Source organism: Ammospiza caudacuta, chromosome 4 (genome assembly GCF_027887145.1).
Source record: "Ammospiza caudacuta isolate bAmmCau1 chromosome 4, bAmmCau1.pri, whole genome shotgun sequence".
Taxonomy (NCBI): Eukaryota; Metazoa; Chordata; class Aves; order Passeriformes; family Passerellidae; genus Ammospiza; species Ammospiza caudacuta.
This window is the reverse complement of record NC_080596.1, coordinates 17,900,718-17,919,948: the sequence shown is the minus strand read 5'-3', so window position 1 is coordinate 17,919,948 and position 19,231 is coordinate 17,900,718. Positions and strand designations below refer to the sequence as shown.

General features: G+C 40.8%; 1 protein-coding gene across 2 annotated transcripts in view; it reads right to left on the bottom strand.

The window, feature by feature from the left end:
* Nucleotides 1-748: 748 nt before the first annotated feature.
* Nucleotides 749-19,231, bottom strand: part of SNCA (synuclein alpha) — a 63,598-nt gene continuing 45,115 nt past the window's right edge. For both annotated transcript variants that reach the window (XM_058803799.1, XM_058803800.1), the window contains exons 5-6: nt 2,347-2,436; nt 749-1,378 (exon numbers count right to left, since the gene is read on the bottom strand). In XM_058803799.1, the coding sequence (XP_058659782.1) occupies nt 1,346-1,378; nt 2,347-2,436 (123 nt within the window). In that variant the 3' untranslated portion in view covers nt 749-1,345. The remainder of the gene's footprint in view (nt 1,379-2,346; nt 2,437-19,231) is intronic.

Below are 19,231 nucleotides of genomic sequence, written 5' to 3'. Positions count from 1 at the left end.
TCACCAACAAGTTGGAAAATTCATTCTCCTTGGGTCTGTGTCTCTTTTTTGAGCACACCAGTAACATTCATTATGTGGTTGTGCCTAAGTTTCCCCACTTTCAAAACCAGACAATGATATTTACCTGTTACCCAGAACATTGAAAAGCGTAGATGCAAGTCAAGTCCAAAATGCTACTCAAGACTAAAGAACCTTAAACATAAAACCACTTCAGGTTAGAGCTAACACTTGATCCAAAATAACAAATAATAAAACATGATAGAGGTAAAACCATCTCACATTTAAATCTTTGTACTGTATGGAAGAATATCCAGGCAGCACATGTCTAAAAAGAGAGAGTAGCCTGTACTTCAGCAAAATGAGACTTCATACAAGACAAATTCATTGCAACTAAGCCATCACTGTATATCCCAGCACTTTAACAACCTTGGAGCAGTAATTCCTCAAAGAGCCTCATGATTTCCTGTTAACCTGCTGCAGCCCACTATTAATGGCTTCATTCACTTTCAGGCTGCCCTTACAACGGCAAGTTTATTAGCCTACAAACAAATCTGTCAGCAAAGCTGCACCCAGCTACAGTAGCAGCCCTGATTTCCTCATTCTTCATGGTTTTTGTTCAGACTGGGCTTACATTTTCTGGTTTTGCTCCTCCAGTTCCTTCAAAAGAAGCAACACAGCTTGAATGCCTCAACAGGGGCTTTTGGAAGGGGAAGGTGGTGTTAGAAATCATCACTAATTTAGAAATTCATTTTTAATGGGTTACGTTTTATTTGCTTCAGTTGAACACCATTATTTACAGACACAAGTTAATAAAACACACCACAAAACAATAAAATTTCAACAGCTAATATTTATAGGTGCATAGTTCATGCTCAATTACTTCTTTTAATATGTATAATACATAAACATATATATAAAGCTCTCACAATAAGTCATCTCTGCACAGAAAGAATAGTCATAGGAAACAAATAAAAACTGTATCAGAAACAATATCAAATTACTGACAGCCTATCAACAAAACATGTACAGAATTAGAAATAAGCAGTAGACACTTAGGTGTTTTTACTTAATATTTTCTTTTTTAACTTTTAAACTTGAAGCCACAATATCCACAGCACAACAATGACCCTGCCAACCGGCTTTCATTTCAGCAGGAGGGAAATGCTGAAACAAGGTGGATGCAGTCACAGATACTCCAATCATTGCTGATGGAAGACTTCAAAATACACCGTAAAAACTGTAAAAAAATTGAACGACCGGGCACATTGGAACTCAGCACTTGTACAGGATGGGACATCTCAAGGAGTTAGTAGATTTCAGGTGATAGAAAGGAAGAAAAGGACTCTCATGCTTCAGGCTCATAGTCTTGATACTCTTCCTATTGAGGGAGAGCAGAAATCAACACTGCTGGTATTTTCGATGAAGACATCCTATTTTCTCTATTCATTCTACTCCTGGTGGATTCAATGCCCAAATATTATGGATTCTCATGTGACCAGGCTATGAAATGTATTTGGATTTTGTCACATTTCCCAGAGTCTGTATCTTACAAGTCATGGTACTTAGAGGAGAATTAGACTTTTGCAGTGATTAACACATCATTCAGCTGATGCTGCCAGGAACTCCTGAGGCCACCCATGACAATTCTCTTGGAGAGGCAGGAATACTGCTTCTGGGATGAACAGCACACCAGGTGCTGCAGATCCTCATATGAGTCAGTAAATCATTTAAAGGAGTGTTTAACTATGGCCACATGAGCAGCATCCATAATTTTGGTGATATTCAAGATGTTACCCTCAAGCCTTTAAGTCTTTTATTGGATCATGGCCTAAATTTTTTATACCTCTCATTTTCAGTCTTATTATCTGTGCCACCATAAAACTGCTAGTCCAACTAACAGTGCATCATGCCAGACATTGCAGAGAGCTTGTTCATAAAAACCAACAAAATAATTTACTCCCATAATTGCATTAACTTAGGATCATGCCTCACAAAGCATGATGCATTGGTGAGTGGCCAAGCTATTCAAACCATCTATGAAGATGCAGTTTTGTCTTGCATTCCCTATTAAACATACAAAAAAAGGATTCCTCAAAACCCAGGCACAAGTGTTTTGAAACACAGAAAATAAATTTCCATTTAACTTCCTTACTATCAAAAGAGCACATCATTTTCTGAGTCCCAGCACTATACCTCTGGCAGATCTTGGCCAAGGAGACCAAGTTTCTGCTGTGCCCTTGCAGTTCCCAGCACCAGCCTGGGCCAGGCTCATGTGACTTGAGCATGCAGCCACCTCCTGTGGCCCTCTCTTACATGCATTCCCAGCAAGCACCACAACAGATTTACCTCTGGAGGCATTTCGTAAGCCTCGTTCTCAGGATCCACAGGAGCACCTGTATTGTTCACCATTCCCTCCTGCAGGAAGCCTTCTTCATTCTACATTTAAAACAGGGAAAGAAAAGTGACAGTGACTGCTCGTCTCATCACTCCCAGCAAAGTGTGAGCTTCCTCCCCATCAGTGGCTGACTTCTTAGCCTGCCCTTTGGTTTTGGGATATTACCAGGGGTCATGCAATAATGAATTGCAGACAGATCTTCCCCATGTTTCACAGGGATATCCCAAAAGAACGACAACTATCATCTTTTTGAATAGCTGAAATCTCATTTTTCCCTTTCCATGGAGAGGCCAAGAAGTCAATGTGAATAAAAGAACAGTACCCACCACCAGTTTGCTGAGTATCTCGGGAAAATATTTTAATCCCATAGAAATGGTTTGGTCCAGTCATGAATCAAACCAAAACAAGGTGGTTTTGTGCCTTAAGAAACCCATCTGGGAAACAAAGTCCTGCACAAATGGTTTAAGTATCACATTAAGTTACCACATTAATTCATGTTTAACTGCTTAGGGGAACACAGTGGCAGGTACACAAAAGTGCCTGTAAAAACAGGCCAATATCAAGATATGCAAATGAAACAGTACTCAATTATTTATTTTTTTAATGTTATAGATACATCCACCCTCTCATACACCATTATTAATTTTAAAGTTTTAGTCTTTTCATATTGCAAAAAAGGGGGAACATGCTGCTTTTTTTCTTGTTTTAGAATTTAACTGTATTGGAAAATGCTTTTTTCCTTTAATGGGTCATACCTTTACATGCTCTGTTATGCCAACCAGCATGTTACTCTATGCACTACTGGTATATGACACATGGTACGATACCTTTCACCCAGCTTCCTGCATTTTTTTCTTTATTATAGGAGCACTTCTATTTTATACAGCCATTTTTGTAAGAGACTCTTGGAGTTTACAAGATGGCAATGGTGTGAGGAATAACATGCTGAATAAGATTACTAAAGGAAGGTAATTATTCTCCTAGAACTACAGATACTCTGTACCATATGAAACAAACACAAAGGAGAAAACCCCAACATTTCAATTGGGCCAATCCTCCTCGGAGCTGCTACTCCAGAAGTTCACAGAGAAGAAGCATGATCTCTGCCAGAGCAGAAGCTGCTGGCATTCATCCTGAACTATAAGAAAACTGACATGAAAACAGGCAGAGTGTGTCAATGGAACTATTGTGACTATGCTGACTTATAACAGGTGTCAACCTAGACAGAAACACACTAAAACCAATTACAGACACTCAGGAAGGAATTAATTTAAAAAACCTGCAGGCTGGTAAAGCAGACAGAAATACAAAATTAAGTAAACCATAAACCAGCCTAATGAGATAATTCTTCAAAATCTACAAGTAAGATAGTGGTGCTAAATTAAATTTAGGATACAGACAAAATGAGGGTAAGAGAAGCTAAACCTGAAATTCACCTCTGAAAGCTAAACACAAAATTGAATATAAAATGCAAAAAAGGTGGCACTAAACCCTCTTTACCTTCCCACAGTATTTACTGCGCTCTCCCATTTGCCACATATTGGCTCCCTCAGTGGTTTAACCAGGTGACCTTAGTCATAACACACTATTCCTCACTTTCTGCACCATCCCAAGGACAAATTGTGACTTCATCTGCCAGATACCTGTTCTTCCTTGGCTCTGTCACCTTTTGGATACATATGTAGGTACACATTTTTCATCCTCATCATCCAAGTTTACGATGTACAGAATTTATATCCATAATACAGATTCTTCTCTCCAGCTCTTACTTTAGATTTTAAAAGCTCCAGTATGAAGAGATATCTGGTCCTATTACTCCTCTGTGCTTTTTCCTTTGGAGGTAAGCAGCACAGTCTGTGTGGAGTCTAACTGTTCTGCCAAGCTCCCTCCATGCATGTGCCTGCTCTGAGTCAACACCCTGAGCTGCTCTATGGCATAGACAACATGGATAAATCCCAAAAAGCCAAAGGACACCAATACTTGCAAATACCTTTATTTAGGTATCTAATAGGCACATGTGTCTTCCAGAACTGCCAAAAATTTGGGATGTTCAACACAAAAGGTCATTTTTCAGGCTTGAAATTATGAGGAAAAACTAGACCAAATTATATTTCTGCCTTATCTTATTAAAACCCTTGAGCTCCCCAGATTACTTGATTTGAGTATTTACTTACCTTAGTTTCTAAACACATTTTTAATAGCATTTTTTGCCTGTTTGCTTCTATGAAAAGCAGCATCAATCCTTACTAGCTTTGACTGAAATAGCCAAATAAAGTGTGCAATTCAAATTTTACAGAGGTTACTGTGCCATTACCCTAACAGACCAGCTCTAAAAACATAAAGCTCCTGTTGCATGCTCTCCCACTTAATCAAAAATAAAATTTCATTTCTGCTTCCCCCAGTCATTAGGGAACAGCTTCAGCTAACAATCAGCTCATCAAGTAAAACTGTGCCCAAAATCAGGCTTGAGGGTGCACAAGAAAGCCTGTACACAGCTTCATGTTATCTGTAGCAGGAAAACAGATGGCAAATGAAACTGCCAGGACCATTATTAACGACAAGGAAAAACACTTCCCAGCTGAATTTCAAATAAGAGCTTCAAAGTCTGTATGCTGTTTTTTTGTTAGGAACCTCTGCAATGGATCTGGACTGTCTATCAGGATTATACTGAAACACAAGGTCTAAAAGACTGAAATTATCATCTTCCCAAGTCCCTTCAGCAAGTTCAGGACATAGGTTTCTCTACAGCTTCAAATAAAACAATTAGCAGCACTAGAAAAACACAACATCAAGCCCATTTTTCAAAGGAAGTAAATCATAAGCCATAACCAACCTCCAAGGGACCTCTCTGCCCAAGAAGGGTTTATCACCTTTGCCCAGCTGCAAGCAGCACCACAAACACACCTCTCATGTTGATGTCACTGCAGTTCAGATGAGGATGACATTACTCAAAGTCATCTGTTGCATAAAAAATGCACAGCAAAGGTGACCACCTCACTTGAAATGGTGGCATGCTCTGCTTCTGATGTACAGCCCACCAAAGTAAGGGTATCACAAAAGTAAACCACCACCCCCAGCAACACAGAGACATCTAAGGTACACCTTAAATCATATTTTACCTCCTTTAAAACAAAGAAGTGCAATTTTACGTTGTCATGATCAGTAATTCCATATCCTAATTCAGTTATGGAAGAAGAAAACCACCCAAAAGACCAATTCTTGTCTTAGTATGAATGACACATTTTTCTCTAGAAGCTGCAACCTCTCTCAACCACACTGAAGGGCATTTCCAGAGGGAAAGATTTTTTTTTATATTAGATCATCTGAAAAGCTCAACTAAAGCTCAACTGAGATGAAGTCAGTTTTTAACTGGGGAGCATGAACTCTTTCTGGAAAAACACTTTTAAAAGGGGAAATGACAACTCACCCAGTCAACAAGGTGGTAGAAGAATGGTGAGGTGAGGACTTCTGCTTGTCCCCTAAGGATTCCCTTAAGGAGAAATGAATACCCACCCATATATCAGTTTGAAGCATGGTCACTCTGGTTATATTTTGACTCCAGAGAGTCTCATGCCCTCCGACCCCATGTTACAGGAAAAAAGCTTTTGTGCTATCCCAAGCAGAGCAGACCACGCTGCCATTCTCAGGCATTAACAAGGGTGCCACTTTGTGCTATCAGCACTTCTGCCTGCCTTGCTAAAGGCATGGGAGAGCTGCACAGAGCCTATGTGCTGCTGCCAGGCCACCTGGCAAGCCCATGCACACTTTCCCAGGAATACGTGGCTACGTTACACAGTGCATCCCCTCTCTTCCGTGAGGTTCTCTCCTTTCATCAAGCAAGCTGTGTCCTTCTATAAACAGAGGAGATGGTGTCCCATCATGGTGAAGTGAGACTTTTGTACAACCCTGGGCACCAGCTCTGACTCAAAGAACAGGTATTAATGAATGTAAGTGGCATAAAGGAGCATGAAGCAGAACTGCAGTGATGCCTCCAAAACACTGATTCCTCTTTTATGTGGGAATGAATCCTGCTAAGCTCTGTGCACAACCATGTGAAATGACCAACTTTTGCAATAAAACAGTAATCAAATTAATAAAAAACTCCTCCTGAAGACCTGGGCCTGTTAAAATACAGAATATTTGTCAAAACTTCAGAACTACTCCTTTTACGATGTAAATGCCACCAAATAGGTTTTTCTTATTTCAGTGTTTTTGGTGAAAATTGCACCCCATTCTTTCCCACCTCATAACACTCTTGGTTGAAGGGAAGAGGCTGTTTAAGATCCCCTACCCATGAAAAACAGACCAAGTGGTCAACTCCTGGTAGCGCTTCCATGTCAGCATCATGTAGTGAAAGGGTCACCTTCAGGAGTGTGCATTCTGTCCTCTTGGTGACCTGCTGGTGTTGTAATGCCAAGTTATTGCCATAAGAAAACAGGTAATTTATCCCAAGCCAGAGCAACTTCAAAAGGAAGAGTTATAACTGTAATTTAGTGGCTGATCTAAACACTCTACTTTGCCATCTCCCTGGTTAGTAATAGGTTTTTTCTCTCCGTTATGAACACTGATGAAATCTTACAGTCACGCATAATTCCCATGATTACTGGAGACTAATTCCTTCTGGAGTGATTCCACATCCTGAGATAAACAATCCAGGCTACCAAACTGTCTGCTCTTAGAACACTTATACTAGCAAGAGGCAATCACTCTGCAAGCCAGGAACCACAGAGGGCAGAAGAGACCTCCAGAAATTGCCCACCTAGAGCAGGTTGCTCAGGGCCACTCCTGATCAGGTTTTAACCATTTCCACAGACAGAGACTCCACAACCTCACTGGATAACCTCTTCCGGTGTTCAATAAATACACAGTGAAAAACTTTTTCTACATTGGAGTTTCCTGCTTTTTATTTAGTGCCCACTGCTTCCTGGCATTTCACCACTGAAGAATCTGGTTCTATCTCCTTTACCTCCACCTCTATCAGGTGTTTATACTCATTGATAAACTCCTTCCCCCCACAAACTCACATTCATGTTGCTTTGTAGTTTCTGATTTTCTGTCTGTTCTTGAGACCTCTATGGAATTTCCAATGCAGATAGTGTGGGAGGATCTTTTCTCTAGTTGAAAGCCCTACTGATAACAATAAACACAGTGAGGCTTGCCTCAAATAACTAAAAGATTAATGTAACCTGAGAAGTCCTAGCTAATTCCAGCAAAACAGATTATTAAAACTCAATGAGCACTGGTCACTACATCACTTGCCAGTCTGTTATTGAGTGTTTCATAATGTAAAACTGTGAACCAATTAAATTTGATTAAATTAAATCTGTGTAAATTAATCAAATTAAAACTGTGAATCAAAAAACCTATGAACCAAGACAAAAAGCCTTATTGAAAAAGCAATGAGCTAGAAGAGGGGAAAAGCTGGTTTACAAGATAATCTTCTGGAAAGTCCTTTGAGACCCCAACAAAACGTTCCATGCAAAGCAATTTTAGCATAGCCCGATTTGTTGTACACACACTCCAGCTGGTACCTGTGGGAGCTGAAAATAAAATACACATCTAAAAGCATCATTACCTTGAAAAATTATCGCATACTAATAGAGTAATGCCTGCCTGCCAGCCATGGGCACGTACATCTTTGTGGGCCCAGATGTTAATTGAAGCCCAGCATTAGTGAATTATTGAATTTGTTGTTGTTACAGTCTGGATAATGGCACTAGTAATCTGTCTTTATTTATTTAGGGATAAAACTGTTTATCCCTAAAGCTGTTGGTCCCGTGCCTGTTACTGCATCCCAAACCTACAACCTGGCAGGCCTGCTTCAAGCTCTTACAGCTGCTAACTCCATTCCCTGCAGCCTGACTAAGCCCATTCCATTTTTGTATTATCCACCTTGTGAGAGCTTCTGTCAGGAGCTGTCAGTCATTATATGGCAGAGCTTAAAGTAAAATTTTGGGATTCCTTTCTTTTACCCCCAGTGCAGCTGTTATTGTTCCTTTGAAAATCTGCCTCCTGCTACAAGCTGAATAACAATTTGCTGTGCTTATGGGCTTAAAATTCCCTTTTGAAAAGAAAATAATTTGCATTCCTTTTTCTCCAAAGTATAGTCCACCTGGATACTGTACTAAAGTGAAAAAATAACTGCCTTTGCCATTTGGTAACTCATTTTTTACAGCTCTTTTGACCATAAAACCCAACTTATCTGGATGGGAGAAAGACCCTTGAACAAAGAATCCAATAAGAGGCAAAGAATCCAACAAGAGGCAAAACAAAGCTATGCTAAAATGGCCTCAATTAATTTACTTTCCTAGTCCTAAGACATTATATTCATGGAACTGACTGAGTTATACAGCTACAACTGAGTTGCCAGGTCAGGTTAGGATGCTTCAAAGCTCCAGCTCGCTCATTGCAATAGTCAGTCCCTCCAAGACTCAGCTGTAAATGACAAAGCATCATCATCCAGTTGTTTCACTCCAAAGGTACAGAGATGTATCTGTACACTATCTAGAAACAGACCCAACTGTTTTAATTATCCTTAAGCTGAACACCTAAATGAAGGAAATGATGAGAAAGCATTTTGTGGGAAAGAAATTAGCTGTTCCAGTGCACAATTCATTTAGAATACCAATAAAATGAGAGTGTCTCCCTCCTTCTCCTCAAACAGGGAGTTGAAATGAAGAAGAGACAATTAAACAAATAAATATCAGCATTAGCACAAATCCAATGAAGGCTAAAATAGTGTCTTCAAGTTCTACAGGCTGCATTCAGATTTGCATTTTTATGCCTTTCAGTTGGCAATGACAAAAGTGAGAAGGAAAACAACTGAGGCTTACAGAAAAAGGAATAAAATGTCTGTGGAAGCCTGCAACCACAGGTCCACCTTGGTGTCCACAAATAGCTGGAAATAATTTCTGCTTATAACAATCTACAAACTGTTGCAAATGCCTTGAAAAATAAATTTCACAACACATTGTGTATTGTGAATACACAACATATTATGTAATACACAATAGATTGTGTATTTTTTTTTCCTTTCCTTCCTTTAAAAGTTCCCAGTATTCCTTGTACGGATGAGATGCCTTCAGAGAACAAGAGGAACATTTTTGTGAGAAATCAAGTTTGCTGAAACTCAGATGCACATTTGCATTAAGCAGGCTGGTAAATTTCCTAATTAGAGCTCCTGGAATGTTGCTATTTGCTGATAAATGAGGATCACATGGAGAACCTGCTCATTGCACAGGCCAGACCAGAAGCTGATATGAGTTCTACAGCAACAGACGTGCATCAATTCCAGGTGACAAAGTCAGAGGCTGCCTAAGGGCTGAGTCCATGTGACATCAGCAGCACATGTGGATGCACACAGCCCTTTCAACTTCATCCTCTTCTGCTTCCCAAATCCATGGTGACATTGAAAACTCCACGGGTAGGGAAAGAAAAAGCTAAAGCACATAATTTGGAAAGACTGAAGTTATTTCTAATTGCAGTTTAGTGGGAGTGATGCTAACTAGACATCACATCAGAGATGTGGCCCAGATCTGCCTCTGCTCCCATTCTCCTGAACAAGGTAATAACAATAATTTAGAATAATACATCTGCTCAAACAGTATCTGTCACTATATGCAACAAATATCCACTATCAACTTTATTTACATTCTTAAAACTGAAATTTCAGACTCAGTTCTACAGAAATCTTCAGTCAAATAATACCACCAATTCCAGTAAGGATTTGGAAGAAGGGCCAAGGACTGCACTGAACTGTTTGCTCAATCTTGTGCAGTAAGAAGGAACAATAAACAGCCTGAGTTTATTTTTATTTTTTTTACTACATAAAGACACCTTGACAAAACTGACTAAGTAACTGAAATAAGTAACATGCACCTCAACAGGAAAATGTTTATATAAGTGTCACTTAGGCACTCACCAAATCAAAGATGATGGGCAAACAGTGCACAAAAAAGAATTACAAAGTCAAAGAGTAACATAAGCCAAAAATGTCATCTTAGTGCAAAAAAAAAAAAAAAAAAAAGAGGAGGCCATTCTCTCATGTATTAAAAAGGTCTATCCAGCCCTAGGGGGCCTTCTCCTGAACACAGAATTCAGTCTACACAGTGCACTTGGTGGGACATGCCAAAGGAGAACAGCAGGAATGATCACATCCTAGAACAGAGAGGAAAATAAATGAACCTGTCCGACACTATGTCTGTCAGGAGAACCATGGGATTAGCTACACCCATCTGTCTCTTTCTGTAATGGAGGGTGCTCCATTCTGTGTGAACCCATTACCAAGAATGAACTCCAAGGATGATATCTAAACACGATCTTAATTAAATAAAACTAGAACATAATACGTGACCTTGACAGATCACATTCACTAAAATAATGGCACACATCAGCTTGGAAGTCAGCATAGAAATGAGCAATATTGGTCAGACTTGGCTCTACTAGGTCAGTAAAGATAATTTTAGATAGTGTGGTTTCAGCCAGAACTGCAATGTTATTTTAATATATATTATTTAAAACAGTTTGAAGATCACAATCACATTTCAATGTTAAGCACATTTTTAGTACAGATAAACTCCAGAAGTTACTGTATAGATTCCATGAGTATATACTCTCTAAGAAAAAAATTCAAGGAGGAGAATTCATTTCCTCTTAAAGAATTCTCCAGTTACACAAACAGTTGATTCAACACACTATCATGTAAAACACCAACCTCTAAACCATAGTTACTTCTCTTACTTTTAGAAAAAGTCCTTTACACAGAACTGCAGGTCCAGCCACCCTCTGGCATTAAGAGCAGCACGAGTTCCCACTCACATGGCCCCAGAGAGAGCACACCTTCCAGCTCTGCACCCTCTCTATCTCCTGTGCCTGTAGGCACAAAGCTCACTCACACTCACTCCCAAGAAGTTCTTAAAGAAAGGGGAAGATTCTCTCTTCAGGTACTGGGAAGAGGGCAGGTTTTGCTCCCTTTTGCTTTTCCCTGGATTATGAGCAGACAAGCTACTACAACCAACACTGACTCATCTGCTTGTTCTCTCCAGCACACTGAGCTGTGGGCTCACAGGTGATCCAGCAGCAGGATGTCACCTTCAAAGGCTGGGATTGATTGGCAGGACATGTTATGAATGAAGTGGTCACCCTTCAGTTATTATCAGTGAGCATCTTTCTAAAACATTCCTTCAATTACAACCTATTATAGCACTTTACCCACCTGGGGAATTTTAAAATATATTTCTTCTACAGAGTAAACCAGCACTTGCTTTGAAAAAACCCACTTGCAACAATTATTTGAACTACAAAGGTTTCAGGAGTATTTCTTGCCATTGTGATCTATTCAGCAGCAGATCAAACACTACAAAGACTTGAGAGACAGCCTGCATTTTAAAATTTATACTCCTGAAGCAACACTCTTCATCTAGAAGCAAGTATACAACTATTCTGAGCTTTTACTTCAATTGGGAAAGGTTCAGTGGCACAAAACACAAACAACATGAACATCTCTTCAGCTTATTCTTCTTCCATACAAGAAGAAATAACTCCTTTTAACGAAGTGGAAACAATTTCTTAATAAAGTCTACTTAGTATGGTGTAGTATGCATTGAATTGACAGCACTTGAATATTTGTGCTGTCTTTCCCTCCTCCCCTGCACTGCTATTGTTATCTTTGCTTTTCCCTTCTGGCTTAGATGCAAGAAAGCAGCAGACTGAAGCCTGCCATCCTCTAAACTGCATGAGAGTAGACTTCAAAGCAACAGTTTCCCAGGAAAAATTCTGTTCCATCTCTGTCAGTATAAGCCCAGTGTAGCTTTCCCCTTCACTGAGCCATTTCCATACTTACACCTGTAAGTCTGAAGGCAGCCTGGGTTTATGATCCCCTTTTCAGACACATGCTGCTCTCCCAAAAGGGATGGACACCAGAAAAATCTTCACTACTACTTCATATATAAGAAGCCATAAAGAGCATAAATTTGGTGCACCCAATTTTGGTGCACACCTCTGTTTTAGGCAGGTTCGGCTTGCCCCAAATCACTCCCAACAGATGTCTGGGAAAGCCACTTAAAAGCCTTCAAGTAACAAATGTTTGATACTGGAAAAAAACATTACCCTGATTCATTTCAGTCTTCTCTGGGCTAACCCAGCTTTTTCTGTCCACACAACACAGGAAAAACATGTGGAGCATCCGCTACCCTTTGCCTCTGGTGCTCACTTATGAGAACTGCAGACAAGTTACATCTTGCCAGAGCTGGGATGAGACCACTTGCTGTTTGGAACAGAGTCAAGTGGGGCAGAGATGCTGCTCACCATGCTGCTGAGAAGGAAAAGGAGGGCAAGCCCCACTGGTGCCAAAAGTCCAAAAACTACCTGAACCAGAGTGAACTGATGATGATCTCAGCCATAGCTGAAACTTCTAAGGGGAACTGTTGCTGCACTGTTATTACCAGAAGGAGCCTTCTATTAATAAACTCTCTTAAACCATTTTACATTAAAATGCAGAGCTGATTTTAAAGGATCAAAGCATTAAGTGTTAGTTATTAGAATTGTTAAAATGACACTTTGCCTCTGGTCCTTTCTTATTATTAATCACAGTAGCTCCTCAAACTTCACCAGCTAAGCAGGGGCTGCCCCTAGAATGCATTTAAGTCACAGTGAAGTTATCACCACAAACTGCTAGAATTCACAGGAAGCAGTCAGTCCCACAGCCACTAGGAACAATAGGGAAATATTACTTTTCACATCAACTCTTCTGATTTGAGAGAAAGAATTTTAATCATACTCCAGCCCTCACCCTGTTTATATTTAAGCATACTAGAAGAAAAAAATATGCATACACACACAGAGGTAAGCATAATTTTTGCTAGAGGTAGGACATAAAAACAGTAGTTGAGATGAAAGTATTTATTCTGTTCACAACATCCAGAATAGCAGGTAAAACCACAAATCTGCCAGGAAATTTTGAGTGAAATTCTGCTTAGTAATTGCACCCATTACACCATCTACTTTGGGGATAAACAGGAAAAACCAAACCACTTTTCTTCAATTTCATGGCATAACAGTCAGCTACATGTGACTTATGGAAGTTCAGATGAAGCTGAAGAAGAAAATAATTTCATATATGTCACATCAATGAGATGGATTACCAACAAAGCTTACTCTGTGAGACAAGAACGCTCAGTTAAAACACAGGAGTGAGAGAACACATGTAACAAATTGATTACAGTTGGTATAGCTTTCTTCTACAAGTCACATTCGCAGTTCTTGAACAACAATACACTGCCTGAAGCAATACAACATTTCCTCCATCATAATGAGAACCTAAATGATGCTCTTCTCTATTTTCAGAACTGAGCATGAAACAAAAAGACTGGCAGGATGAGGCCATGCTTCAGAAGAAGATGTGTACTTATCATATGACTCCCTGTAGTTTGGAAACAACATAAAGACCTATCTCCTATCAGCCACAGGCATTGTTTCTCTACATGTGCTGCCTGATGAACATTTGGATAGGAACCAGAGCCAGATCTTGAGAATCACCCATGCAGATCTGAACACAAGTGACTTGAATGACTGCCACAGCTCGATGCCCAAGTGTTTCTAAACACTCCAGCAGTACCAGTTAGGCACTCAGCTGGTGAGTTTACGCACAAATGTCATTTTAGAATTGCCCATACCAGAAAATACTTGTGTGGAATACACGGTGAATGGTAAATGTACTTTGACACGAACAAACAAAATGAAATTCAGCACTATGCTGTATCATCACCTTTCAATAACAAGCTCCAAATAATTCTGTTTCAATTATCTGATAAGTATTTGTGCATTCCCTCCATAGGGGTATTGCAATGGCTCTCATTAAAGTATGATCATTTTTGTAGTTGTTGAGCATAAAGCCAAATGATGTGCTTACTGTTCCATAACAAGCATTGTTCAACAAGCAGATTCAATGATTAAACACAGGAGTGAAAAAAGCAGTTCTTGCTCTCACACACATGTATCATTTCTGATACAAGGAGGCAACAAACCAACTGGTCCTTGTTCTGCGGTTTAGTTGCTCATCTGCCTGCAATTATCCAAGAAAGGCAGTGGCACTGGAAAAAGCAACAGTTGACTGCTCTAATGTTATTAACTTCTTTCCCATACCTGGGGCAGACATAAATATGTGAAGTGTGGGTGCTTAGTGGGCTCCATTCACCTCAAGTCACTTCTGCCTGGATGCTCTCTGGACCATCTAGCACCCTCTAAAAGACGTTTACAGAATGTCTCCCTAAGACACAGAAGAAGAATTAGTGCCTCAAGTATTCAGAAGCATTTTTCTGAATAGATTATTGCTTAAAGAAGTTCAACACATACTTTGCAACAGCAACAACAAATGTAAATCATATGTGGCTGCATGGTACTTATTTGCCAGCTGGACTTAAACCATAACAAATATGTAAGCAATCTGACAAGAGAAGCTTAAAATAACATTGCTATTGAAAGCTTAAAAGCTCATCTACTTCAACTTAAATTATTTTTAAACATTTAAATTCATTCATTTGATTCAGCAAAGATTTTCAAGCACACACTTAAGCAAGTGGTTAGTTCCACAAAGGCAAAGCTTTCACACAGGTTTAACACTAACAGAACAATGTAGCAAGTCAAGATTATCACCTTCAGAAATCCAAAGTGTTTCAAGTGCCAAAAAATCTAACCACTTAATATGGTAAGGTAAGGTATCTTGGAAATTGGATAAAACCACTTTCATCCAGTGAGACAGACTCAGCGTGTATCCATTTGTAATCTCCCAGATGAAATCAGTGACAAGTGAGCTCTTCTACTGTACCCTCATTGCAGTCAGAGCATTAAGGTTCAGATATAAAGAGACAGCATCCAAACAAAAAGTGTTCCTAACACCATTTCCAACAACCCTGTGGAAACCAAGAGTTAAGTCAAAGCCAGCTTAGGAGACAACATTCCCCCAATGACTATTCACTGTAGAATCCCTTCAGCACTTGAGACTTTTTTTTTCCTGCTGCTGATTACCCTGTGCAGAGGGAAAATGCTCCAGTGCTTTGTGTTATGTGGGTGATGCTCCCATTTCCCAGCTGAGTTTGGTTCAACATTTATAGAAGGGATAAAGCATTCTGAATTGGCTTCTCTCAGTAAAATGACTCAGTGATCACTGTGCAAGTGGGAGGACTTCAAGCATTTGACATTGCTTCTCACATTCTTGCTGTCACAAATGCAAATGTTGGGGAATTTAAACTCGTTCCTATCTTGTCATTTTAAAATCCTAAAGGGACCTTTGATCATTCAGTGGCCTGTTAAATATTTAGCAGTCAGGAAGAAAGGATTTTTTTTCCTTCCGTGATGGTTTAACTGGTTTCAAATCTAATACTCCTTCCTTTATGTGAACACAATGTATCAGCATTTTCCTCAGAGAAAAAAAAAATCCCTTCAATTAAAAATTGGTCTGCCTTCTAAACTAATGAAAAAAGAAGACAGAAGTAATATAAACAGAAGACAGGGTTGTGAACCCCACAAGCTACATAACCTGCATGCACAGAGCACAGGTACATCCTGGGGGCTTAAAAAATAAATTTTAATTACTCTGTCCTTCACCTTGCCAATATTGGCTGGGGACATGCTCAGCTTGTTGAAGGCGGCACTGCCACCACCCTCTTCAGAGGTGTGGGGCTTTGATATGAGGGCAGCAATAGCCCTAGTGCACTTGAACCCCTTAATGCCACTGAAGCACACATATTAGGATGATTGCTTTCATCCTAACACCCACCACACTCCATGAGGAGATGTGTCTCTAACCCAGGAGCAGAAATGGAGCACCAGGGAGCCCAGAACTGTAAGCAGCCCTGTTGTGCTGGCTCAACCCTGCTCACAGCCTGGGGAGAGAAGGCTCCTGTGGCCTCCCACACGGAGCCTCTCCCGTGCCTGTTAGCATGCCTGTTATATTAATGACTCATCTTCAGTGTAAAGCACCAGCTCAGGCTTCTCATTAATCACCTCAAGTGTGCTGGCTCCTGCAGCCTGCTCAGAGTCCCTGCTAATTCAGCCTTCAGCATTACAAACACGGGCAAGGAGTTTGTGGGCCAGGCCCCACTGCTCATCAAGGACTCTGTAACTTCACAGAAAACACCTGGCAGTCAGGATCTGCCTTTTCCAACCCAGTGCTAGGTAATTCCTGGATATTTTTATGAGCCAAAATAACTGCTTTTGAAATGTGATTCTTAAATTACATGGGTAGCCAGCAGGTCAGGGCTGGTGCATTCCCAGTGATAGGCTCAGACAGAGAACTGGCCCTGTACCACAGCCCAGTCCACCCTTCCTGGAGAAAAAACACTGACTAGCTTGTTGAATAGTATGAAAAACCTAGAGTAAAAAAGGAACTCATTGTACTGCAAATTGATTTATCGTTCAGGGGAAGAGAAAAAAATTCTCTCAATATATTCTGAAAAAGGCTCTATACATGTTATAAGAAGGAGAAAGCACTGAGAAGAGCTGCAGGTTGTGATGAGGAAGCACTGACTTTTCACGGTCTGTGGGCACTTCCTCTTGTATCCCAGCCACCACTAGAGATATTGACAGCTCCTTCTTTACACCTATTTGGATTTTAATTACTGTTTCTTCATTATTTCTGTGATAACTTCATTCTATTCCATTTTACAGATGACCTTTTTTAATGCTAAATAAAAAGTAATATGGCTTCCTACTCTTGCTTAAAATGGGTTTTGCACAAATAGACAGCAGGGCAAAGTGCACTGTTAGCAAAAACAAACAGCCTATAACTGATGTAAATTTATGTCCACCCACTGGTTAGCCCATCAATTTCTTCTCTTATGAAATGTCAGAGCACCTGTCAATCTTGCAGACAATGTGAGACGCTTCACCACAGAGACTGAAAGAACGACTCTGCCTTCTAACTTGCCCCACCATTCGATGGGTGCACTGTCCAGTACAGAGGTTAGAGCCCAGGCACAGTAGACATGTACCAGAAACTCGACAGACATGTAAGCAGTGCATCAGGGCTGTACCTCTCCTTGACACACCACTTTCTTAAAAGACACACCAGATAGCACATATGGGGTATCCATCTAGAGTCATGGATTTGGCAGGTGTATACCAGAGCAGCTGGACTGACTTTAGACCCCATGATTGATCACTTATCTACCCCAATAGACTGCCTATCTACCAAGACTATTTTTGTATTATTGGAGCACCAATTCCCAGGTAGCTGGTCAACCTCAGCTCAAGAGCTGTGCTTCATTCAAGCCAAAAGTACACATCTTCATGTATAGCTCCCTCCACAAAGGGGACAGCTTCTCCCCTGACTGGCACTGCCAGACTTAACCTACAAAAGTCTGTAACACCACTAAGACTGGATGTAGCAGGCTATGTGGATAACTCCCCAGCATTTGTATCTTAAAAATGCTACTTAATTTCTTTCCACAGGACAAGTGTCTGCAGCTACCCTAAAGGAAGCGTTCATTCCTTCTCCCCTTGCCTGCTTAAAATAAATACCTTTTTGGCACAGGAAAAAGCCTACTTTTAGACCTGCTACATATGAGCAATACATTTTGCTGTAAGACAACACACTGAGACCTGAGCTTATGGCAGCAAGGGGCAGCCCACAGCTGACAACACTCCCAGATCAGCTGAGCTCATGTCACAGGCAGCAATGCTTTTCTGCCTGAAATATATTTTGTTTGCCCTTCTGCTTTAGATTTGTTCCTTTTTTGGTTTTGCACTTTGGGATTACTAACTGCAAACCCAGCAGCCACGTGTGGCTGCCCCTCTAAGTCCTGGCTCCTCTGGTGAATGGCCCCGCAGTGAGGGCTTCACCGTCCTCATCTCACTGTGCTTTTCACCTTGGGTAAGAGCAGCCCAAGCCCGGCCAGCACTGACCTGTGTAAGGAATGGTCTCCTGTTACACAGGAAAATTTCCTGGCTCAAGAGGCCAGGCTTCTGGAAGTGATGAAGCTTCTCTCCTCTCCTGACTTGAGGAGGACTACCTGCCTTGCTCCAAGCCCTGCTCACTGCTGGATGGCTGTCAGTGCAATCCCAGAATGCTGGCCCAAGAGCTGAAAACTGCTAAAATGCACCAGTGACCAAACCTCACTCAGCACTCCAGCTTGGGCAACATCAGTGCTGTGGCTTCATCACATTGACTATTATTATTATAATTGATTCAAACACTTGAAATCTCAGTAAACCATCCACTGGCCGTTCAAGTCGCCCAGCACAGTACGAGTACTCATGAAAACACTGAAGGAGCTTTCCAGTTCAAATAATGCAGCTTTTTCTTTCCCTCCATAATACATTGCTTTAGTCAGAACAATCTGACACTGTTCAAAAGCCCATATTTAATCAACAGCAGTTCAGAGTTGTCTTTCTACACAGGAACTTAAAGTAATTCATTTCAGCTGCTGAGCTTGGTAAGGACACTTCCCTGTCCAACACTCTCACACCACCTGAGCTGGAACTGAGGCCCCTCCACAGCTACATTCCCCACACTCACACACAACAGTTTCTCTCACCAGCTGGACCCCAGCATTCCCACAGCACACTTTCAGATGTCTCCACTTTTTAAGTACCTTAATCATGGTATAATAACAAAATTACAGCTCAAGCTGCTGCCTCTGAGGAGGGATTCAGAACAAAGGAGCCCCCAGGCTTTTATACCCTCACAGTCTAAGGGCAGCAGAGTCTGGAATGATCAGCTCCTGCTGTGTCCCAGTGTCCAATCCCCTGGATGCACCACAGGTCCCAGGGCCCTCTGTTCTGCACTTCTGCCTCTTGCCTGGGGCTCAGGCTCCTGCCCCCCAGAGCTGAACCTGTAAC